General features: G+C 40.3%; 1 protein-coding gene across 1 annotated transcript; it reads right to left on the reverse strand.

The window, feature by feature from the left end:
- Positions 1 to 3001: 3001 nt before the first annotated feature.
- Positions 3002 to 7956, reverse strand: LOC116412173 (olfactory receptor 1019-like; the record flags this gene model as incomplete). The annotated part of the gene is made up of 2 exons (XM_031905812.1): positions 3002 to 3223; positions 7306 to 7956. Coding segments are annotated over 2 exons (873 nt in total), but the record flags the coding sequence as incomplete, so codon positions are not given.
- Positions 7957 to 10094: the final 2138 nt, after the last annotated feature.

A 10094-nucleotide genomic window follows, 5' to 3' on the forward strand; every position in this document is an offset into this window, starting at 1 on the left:
AACTTAAGCTGGTGGCAGGTTTTTTCTCAGAGGGTGCGGTGGATCTCACTAGTCTTCCTGACTAGTCATCCGTAATCAGCGAGGTAGGGGCCAGGTTGGGGAGTTTTCTGGATGTCTGGCCTGGATGTTTTTAAGGAGGGGCTATCGGCTGGAGTTCGCCTTTCTTCCGTCAGTCGAACAATTCATCTCTTTTCCCAACTCAGGAGAAAAAAGAGATTCTGACCCATTATGTAGATTGGTTGGTTGAGGAGAAGGCAGTAGTCCCAGTCCCCATAGAGGAGCAAAGGAAGGAAGTTCTCTCAGTCCTCTTTCTAGTCAAGAAGGTCTCAGGGGGATGGAGACCCATCTTGGATCTCAAGTTCATCAACAAGCATCTGAGGGTCCAGAAATTCAAGATGGAGTCCATCTTCTCCATCATCTCGGCTATCCTTCCAGGGGATTGGCTACTTCGCATCGATTTGAGTGATGCCTATCTCCATATTCAGATCTCAGTGGGCCATCAGCACTTTCTACACTTCGCCATCGCCGGAAAGCACTTCCAGTTTCGTTGCCTCCCCTTCGGTCTTTCCACGGCTCCGAGGGTGTTCTCCAAAGTGTTAGTTACCCTAGTGGCAGCCTTGAGACTGGAAGGTATTTCCATCTGGCATTATTTGGACGACAAGAGGCAGCGAGGTTCTGTTGATTTATTGAGACAGAGTCATCTGTTTTCTGGAAGCTCATGGATGGCTCCTGAATATGGAGAAGAGTCAGCTAACTCCAAAACAGTCTCTCGTGTATTTAGGAGCTTGGTTCAACACTTCCTTCACAGAAGATTTCGGCCATCATCAGTCTTGCAAAATCTTTTCTGCAGAAGGATCAGGTCTCAGCCAGAGAACTGATGTTTCTCCTGGGCACAATGGCTTCTACCATCCCAGTCACCAGATGGGCACATGAGGCTGGCTCAATCTCTTTTTCTGAATCAATGGGACAGATTCTAGAGGGATTGGGATCAGTTCATTCTTCTGACACAGTCCTTCAAATATATGATCCAGTGGTGGCTCTCCAAGGAGAATCTAGAAAAGGGATTAAAACTCTCTTTCAACCCCAGTTGAAGGTGTTAGTTACGGATTCAACTCTGGGCAGGGATGCCCACCTGGGCTCCGAATGGATTCAGGGGATGTGGCCGGTCAGACAGTCAGGAGTCCCTTCCAACATCCTAGAAATCAGGGCAACAAAGTTGGCCCTTCAGTCCTTCTCAGACTCTTCAGGCCTCTGCGGTCAGGATTCTAATAGACGGCGGAATACTTACCTGGGGTGAAAAACTAGGAAGCAGACTTTTTTCATGTCAAATCACGAGTGGGGTCTGAATCATAAGGTTTTCCAGGAATTGTCCAGGAAGTGGGGACCTTTGGGAATCGACCTCATGGCTACCCATCTCAACACTCCAGGAATTTTTGCCCAGGGATGATGGGCACGGATGTCCTTCTGTGGGACTGTTCATTGAGCCTAGCTTATGCCTTTCCCCCATTTCCCCTGATCTCCAGAAAACTTCTTAAAGTCATTCAAGAGAGGGTGGAGTTAGTCCTGGTGGCTCCAAACTGTCCTCACAGACCCTGGTATCCACTGCTTCTGAAGCTTGCAGTAGTTCCTTTTTGGCCCTTCCCATGAGAAGAGATCTGCTGAATCAGGGTCCTCTCTTACATCTGAACCAATCTGTTCTTTCCCTTCAGGCCTGGAGGCTGAGTTCAAAAGACTTTCAGGACTAGGTCTCTCCAAAAATGTTGATACCCTGTTAAAAGCTAGGAAGCCTTTCACCTCTGCAGCTTACTACAGAATTTTGGAGAGGTTTCTTCTCTGAAAGATTCAGAGTGACTTGCCATTGAAGGAAGTGTCTCTTTCCCAAGTCATGAGTTTTCTACAGGAAGGTATAGACAAAGGATTGCAGTACAGAACCCTCAAGGTTCAAATCTCAGCGCTGTCAGCCTTGTTTGGAAGATCCTGGGCCGAAGACTCCATGGTCAAGAGATTCTTCTCAGCAGTTCTCAAGTCTCCTCCTCTGTGGAGTCTCTGTCAGGATCAGTTGGGATTCAAAGACAGCTTGGGGTGTTCCTGGCAATGTGTATTTGCCTCCTGAGCCACTGGAGGCATTTTGGGCTGATTCTGTCCGATTCTATTGTCTGTCCCTTTCCTCCCCCACCTCATTATCCTCATGTGTTTCCCATCTAATCTTGACCCTTTATAAGCCAGTCCCTGACCACTGCCCCTTGCTTGATCATTAAGCTGTTTCCTGTGACCCTGCCGCTGTGTTTCTTGTTCCTGTGTCTATTCTTGTTATCCTTCTGGTTCCAAGCTCCAGATTCCGAGTCTTGTTCCTGCCCTTGCCCTGTTCCTGTTCTCTGGTGCCCTTCCTTGTTCTGCTCTGATTCCCCGGTTTTGACCTTGGCCTCTCCTCGACTTCGCTTGTTTGCTGCTAGCCCTGACCTTTGGCCTGAATTGAATTACATCTGTGCCTGCCGATTCAACTATTCAAGTGTGTATATCCATTGTGTGCACTGTTACTTCACTATGTTTATTAAAGTTCTTCACTAATCATCATGGCCTCTGACACCAGTCCTGTGATATATGGTTACACTCCGGGTTACCCAGTCTTCAGGCTCCCAACTTCCTGGTACTCCACGGCGTCTCCTCAGGGAAATTGTGACAGTCTCCCTTTAGTTTTAAGGACTCTGTCTCTATCACCCTCCGAGCCTCTCAAAACTATTTCCAACTGGCTTCTCACTCTAAAGACTCTATTCCTGGTGGCTGTCGCATCAGCACGTAGAGTGGGGGAGTTACAAGCCCTTTCATCCAACCCGGGCATATCTCTTTTCTCCATGACCGAGTTATTATACTCAAGCCAGTTAAGTCATTCCTGCCTAAGGTGGTCTCAACTTTCTATTTAAAAAGGGAGATATCCTTACCTGTTTCTTCTGTGGATGTGCAGAATTTGGAGGAATTACAGAAGATTGACGCAGTTCATTGCCTAAAGCATTATCTGGAGGTCTCTAATTCTTTCAGGAGGTCGGACAAGTTGTTTGTCATCCCTGCAGGGTGGCGGAAAGGTCTGGGGGCTGCCACTTCCACCATTAGCAGATGGATTACAATTTGCATTGAAAAGGTTTATCAAGCTGACCAGGGCTGTGTCAACCTCCTGGGCAGCATGGGCACAGATCTGTGAGGTGGCTTCATGGTCTTCAGCCAGGACCTTCATCAGGCATTATCAGCTTGACCTGTGCAAGTCCAGTAGTCTTGCCTTTGCTTCAGGCTCTCATATGGCGTTTTCTTCATTAAATTAGTTTTTTGCAGTTCTCACCTCATAGGTTCAGCATGGCTTGGTAGATCCAATTTAATGCTGATATGGAGTGACCAGGAAAAGGGAGAATTGTTTTCATACTTACCGTAATTCTCCTTTCATGGTCACTCTCCATATCAGCATTTCCCACCCTTGTAGTCTGGTACTTAGTATTAGACGAGGTAGGTAGGTACCTATCAGTGTACTTAAAGGTTTTGAGAGGGAGGGCAGTCTGGGCTGTAGGCAGGGGTGGGAGGAGCCTCCCAATTTTAATGCTGATATTGAGAGTGACCAGGAAAGAATTACGGTAAGTATGAAAACAATTCTCCCTTTTCTTCAAGCCCAAAAATTCTTGTGGACTGTCATTTTGTTACCTGGCTCTTATTCCTAGATCATGTTTGTATTGCTAGCTTTTTGGTTCCTGTGTTCCTGGTATATATCTACATTCCCTCCTGTCTGTCCTGTGCTTTTTCTTCAAGCTAGCATTTATATAAAATAAATTATATGGCAGGTTATTTAGTGTTAGTTTAATAATTGTTAAAGCATAATATTTACCCTGTGGCTGGCCAGCCTACCATAAAATAAAAAAAACAAAAAATTATTCCATAGACTTAGTACCTTAACATTATTATTATTTGAAACCATCTACTAAAAAAGGTTTCACTTAACAGTCCAAAATAAATAGAGCAACACTTCTCAATAGAATAAAATTAATCAAAACAGCAACTACAAAAAAGATCATTAAAAATAGCATTAATCCCAATCCATGGTGTTCAGTTGCCAATCAGTTTATATAGCCAAATGATTGTTAGAGCAGTCAATAAACATCAATATTGTGAATCAATATGGAAATGTAAAAGAAAATTATTAAAACGATAAATCAAATTAGCAGTAATCAAGAGCCAAAGCTTAATCAAGGTTAGTAGCAGTTATACGCAATTAAAGGGGGTGGTTTACTAAAACTAATTTTTTTTGGATTAATATTTGTTTGAAAAAATTAATTTCCACAAATGGCAGTCGTTCATCAAAAGATCTTGTCACACGGTAACCACAACTTTTTCATATTGCCAAAAGCCAGCATCAAAAAACCCCAAAAACCTCTAAAACCACAAAGCAAAGATCTTCCAATTGTAAAAGGGACTACTGCCCTTGACTTCTGATCTTGGCAGGTTTTAGATGGAGTGTTTTCAGATTAAGATTTGTCAGTTTTGTCGCATAATAAATCTTGGAAAAGGCATGCTTTTTTTCTGGAATTCGCTCCCAGAATCTGTCAGACTTTCTCCCAATCTCTCTGCCTTCAAAAGATCTCTAAAAACACATTTATTTAGAGAAGCTTCCCCTTAATTAGTTTAACATAACCTCAGTAGGCTGCTAAAAGTGATACCCTGTGCCACACCTCTCACATTGCTTAACTTTTATCTTGCCGATTCCCACACCTTATGTCTCAACCCTTTCTCCTCATAGATTGTAAGCTCTTTTGGGCAGGGCCCTCTTCACCTCTTGTATCGGTTATTGGTTGCTTTATATGTTACTCTGTATGTCCAATGTATGAAACCCACTTATTGTACAGCGCTGCGGGATATGTTGGCGCTTTATAAATAAATGTTAAGAATGTGATGGAAAAGTCAAATGTTCTTTCCTAGTAATATCTGCGAATTTCCGAGTTTCGCCATTGGCGGATTGTTTTGTGAAATGGAAAAAAAAATTTGCTTGCAGAAAAACTTGCAGTGCGTCCAAAAATTGTCATAGGGCATCAAAAGAATAGTCACTGGGCATCAAAAGAATCGTCGCGGGCATCAAAAGAATAGTGGCGGCCATCAAAAGAATAGTGGCGGGCGTCAAAAGAATACTCGAGGGCGTCAAGAGAATAGTGGCGGGCGTCAAAAGAATAGTCCAGGGCGTCAAAAGAATAGTCCAGGGCGTCAAAAGAATAGTCGCGGCGTCAAAAGAATAGTCATGGGGCGTCAAAAGAATAGTCGCGGGGCATCAAAAGAATAGTCCAGGGCGTCAAAAGAATAGTCGCGGCGTCAAAAGAATAGTCGTGGGGCGTCAAAAGAATAGTCGCGGGGCATCAAAAAAAAAGTTGTGGGGCATCAAAAGAACAGTTGTGGCGTCAAAAGAATAGTTGAGGGAGACAAATTTTTTTTACGCTCAACATTTTCGCCATTTAAAGTTTTGATAAGTTCATCAAGCGACTTCAGTGGAAACTTTTCTTGACAATGCATGTCCCAGGAAAAGGGTAAGTACTTAAACTATTGCCTTCTAAAGAGCTGATCTATTATATGTTAGCCCAGTTGCACTTTTCCCCTTGAATGGTTACAGCCAATGGCTGCACAGCAACTTATTTATATAGAACACATTAGAGATTTGGCAGCAATAATTTTTTCCATAGTGGGGGAAAGTATATTATATTTGGGTAAATTTTATCTATATTTAGCCCAAGCAAGGCATGTATTTCTTGCTTTCACCTTTGACAATATTTCAAGTTGGCTTTAATCAGACTTATTTTGCTATATTAGTTTACTTTAAAACAGTTTATAATTAAGTTAACATTAAGCATGTTCTAAAATGTCAGTTCAACTTATCCTATAGCCCTAATTTTTTTTTTTAAGTTTTTGATTTATTAGCCTTTTTTTTCTCCCCATTACTTGCTTTAAAATAGGGGTGACTTTCAAACAAACTACTCCTCTGGTAGGCTGCAATTTTATTGTCATTGTTACTATTTATTACACGTCTTTCCTTTTTTAATGGGAAAAGCTAATACATCAAAAATTATTTCCCTCATTCTACTGAAAGGCCAGGGCAATGTACAGAGGACATTATTCCAGTGAATAATGTGTGTGGGTGTCATGTACATGGATATAACTGAGGGCAATATTACAGTTAAGGCATTTTTTTAGCTTTCCAATAACACACACAGGGCTCTGCTAGAGAAGCTCTTTTCCTCTATGCTACAACTGCTCAATTTACTTTCAAAAGTGGCATCAGGACAACATCTTAAACAGACAGAAGATGACTGGGAAGGTTTATAATCTGATTGGTTGATATGTAAGACACAGGGCCCATAAATATATCTGGGTCTCTTTTTAAATTCTTTCAGTTTAAAAAATAACTTTTACTGATGGAACACACCACATAGCAACATTCCAAGACTTGTGTTTTTTTTCTGCCACAAAAACCCTTGTTGATTTTGGATGAATGAAATGTGATGATATTGCAGCACGTATACACTGGCGAAAGTACAGATTTCCCCACAAAACTCTACTATGTGAAAATCTTAGCTTATCTCTACTACGTACTCATGGGCTCCCCTAAGGCTCCTTTTGCCTCCAATACCAGTGAGAACAAGATTTCAGGGAATGTGAGGAGGACTACACCAGAAATTGTATTGTGAGCCATGGGGGGGGGGGGGGGGGGGTGGAGGGTCTGCTCCATGCTAGTGATGCCACTATACAAATCTATATTTTACACTCATACTTTACATGTGGCCATTTATTCACATGAACTTGTGGATTTTATTTGGAGAATTTTTATGTAGAGCATTCATTTTACTTTTTAATAAAGGTTATTAAATCATTGTTTTGCTACTTCTCCCCCCCCCCCAATGTTTACTTGTGGATCTTTGGGTTTTTCAACAATGCAAACTGCATATATATAGGATTGTATAACCAACTTGTCCCAGTCTTGTCTATTTTGCTGAACATACCTCCAGCTCGATTCTGCTTCCGGTTCCTTCTATATTAGTCTCTTAAAACTTAGAATTTTCTGATCTTCTCAAGTGAAAGAAGTCTGTAACTCCAATTTCCTAGATTAGTGATTCCTAAACTTTGTGACTCCCCTCTCACAGTTTGAAACTATCCTGCTTATAGCTTAGTGTTAACATTTTATATTGACTAATACTCATCTAAAATAAGAGATAAACATTTTTGTCTCAATATATTTAGGGAAGATTGAAAATCTCTATTTTTCAGTGTGTAAATAAGAGGATTTAGCACAGGGCCCAGGACAATGTACAGCAGTGAGAAATACTTGTCTCTTTTTAGGGAATAACTTGTGGTGGGTCTCATATACAGGCAAAATATTGTCCCATAAAGGGTTATCACACAGGCCAGGTGAGAAGCACAGGTAGAAAAGGCTTTTTGTCTCCCCTCTGAGGATTGTATTTTCAGGATAGCAGAGATGATAAATATGTATGAGGTCAGAGTAAGGAGGAAGGAATTAAAAGGCAGCAATGTCCCTTCAATGTAAATAAAAAGTTCCACACTAAAAGTGCTGCTGCAGGAAAGTTTTAGCAATGGTGTGACATCACAAAAAAAATGATTAATAAGATGGGAAGCACAATATGATAGTTTAGATATAAGTACAACATGGCCAACAGGGTCAACAAACCCAACAGTGAATGCTGCAGTTATAAGCCCAGCACAGTGTTTCCTGCTCATTCGGGCAATGTAATGAAGGGGATCACAGATGGCAACATAACGATCATATGCCATGGCCGTCAGGAGAAAATTTTCACTGGCAGTCAAGGACACAAAAAGATACATTTGAGTCATACACCCCAAGAATGAAATGTTATTTTGTTGTGTGAGAAGAATATGTAGCAAATTAGGTAAAATATTTGAGGAGAAAGAAATGTCTATGAGTGAAAGGTTCTGCAAGAATATGTACATGGGGGTGTGTAAGTGAGGATTGCATGAAATGACTAAGAATATGATGAGATTTCCCAGCAGAATGATGAGATAGATTCCAAGGAATAGCACAAAAAGAGAGATTTGGAGCTCAGGAGTATCAGAGAACCCTTGGATGATGAATCCTGAAATATTTTCCTGACTTCTTGACACCATTGTTTCAAGTAATCCTTCCTGTGTATGAAAGCAGAAAACAGACAAATATTAAATAAGGAGGGATGGAGTTGTACCCATTTCATCTTGAATGAACCCGGACTGTACTCCTTACTTACCTAAATTCTAACCTTGTGATGGTCCTCAATAGCAAAGCCAGGTACCTTTTATCATACAAATACATTAGTCAGATAGATCTTGTCTTTGCTCAGCCTGAGGAGCAGAAGGTTGTTCCATGCAGGGGCACAGAGTCCGTCGGTCTCATTAGGAACCCAGTTTATATAAGATGCGAGACAAATTTTATTCATTAGAGAATACAAAATAATCAAATGTTTTCGCTCTCTCTATATATTTTTATATTCTAGTGATGGTCCCTTTGGGATCAAAATGTGTTGATGTGATTACCTCTTAGCTTATTTAACTTATTAGTGAACTTATTTCCTTTTTACTCAATTACCTTTTAACTTATTCTTCATCCACTATATCTGTGAGCTATTTCTTTTTTGGATGTAGATAGATATATGATAGATATGATAGATATGATTGATAGATATATGCTGTTTACCCTGTCAGGACTTGTTGCAGTGAGTACAGGCAGTAGCATGGCATAAAGGTACAGGTTTCAGGTGAGGGTGCAGCACGGAGCAGAGGTACAAGTTGGGTGGGTGTGCAGCTGTGGGATTCACAGGCCCCCAAGGTTGTAGCCCTGGAGGGCCCTGCACACCCCAGCCTGACACTAGGAATCACAACAGAAAATTCTGGGGCCCCATATGGGCACTGGGGTATTTGTCAGGCCTACGGTACATGTTAAGCATTTCTTCTAGCCCATAAATTCTTGTGGACTGTGATTTTGTTACCTGGCTCTTATTCCTAGATCTGTTTGTATTCCTAGCTTCTTGGTTCCTGTATTCCTGGTAAATATCTACATTCCCTCCTGTCTGTTCTGTGATTTTTGTTCAAACTGACATTTATATAAAATAAATGATATGGCAGGTTATTTAGTGTTTAATAATTGTTAGAGCATAATCGTTACCTTGTGGCTGGCCAGTCTACCATAAAATCATAAAACCAAAAACTTATTCCATAGACTTAGTACCTTTACATTATCATTATTTAAACCATCTACTAAAAATAGATTTCACTTAATAGTCCAATAAAAAAATAGCAATACCGGTCAACAGAATAAAAATTAGGAGTAATCAAAGCAGCAATTACAAAACAGATCATTAAAAATAGCAGCAATTCCAATTCATGGTGTTTAGTTGCCAATCAGTTTATATAGCTAAATTATTGTTAGAGCAGTCAATTAACATCAATATTGTGAATCAATATGGAAATGTAAAAGAAAATTATTAAAAGCGATCAATCAAATTAGCAGTAATCAAGAGCCAAAGCTTAATTAAGTAAGGTTGTTAGTAATTAACCCTTTCACTGCCAGCCATTTTGATCTAAGTGGAACTTGTATTGTCAGACAGTCTTTGAACATTTTTGCCCTGTTTCACTTTAGGGACCTTTCCTCAGGGGGACTTTTAGTTTACCCAGGAAAAAAATATATCATTTTTTTCAGGACAACCTAATCTTTCAAAATATGGTAGAATTTTTGTGTAATTCCAATTCTGTAACAAGATATAGGCTTCTAAATGTCTAAAAAAAAAAATAAAAAAAAATTCATATTTTCCATAATATAAACACACATACCAGAAATAAAAATTATTTTATGCACAAAAATACAACTGATTTGGAAAGTCCCATGTCTTCTTAACATGCCAATACCAAATATATATAGTTTTATGGAGATTTCTTACTTGTATAGGTCAAAAACTCCCAGTAGCAAACTACCAAATTTCCAAAACACTGCTTCAGAAAAATGCATACTTTAGATTTCAAGGCCAAAAATTCCACTGACAGAAGGTTTATCCCAAAAAATTATACATTTTTGGAAA

This window comes from Xenopus tropicalis, chromosome 7, assembly GCF_000004195.4.
Source record: "Xenopus tropicalis strain Nigerian chromosome 7, UCB_Xtro_10.0, whole genome shotgun sequence".
Lineage (NCBI taxonomy): Eukaryota > Metazoa > Chordata > Amphibia > Anura > Pipidae > Xenopus > Xenopus tropicalis.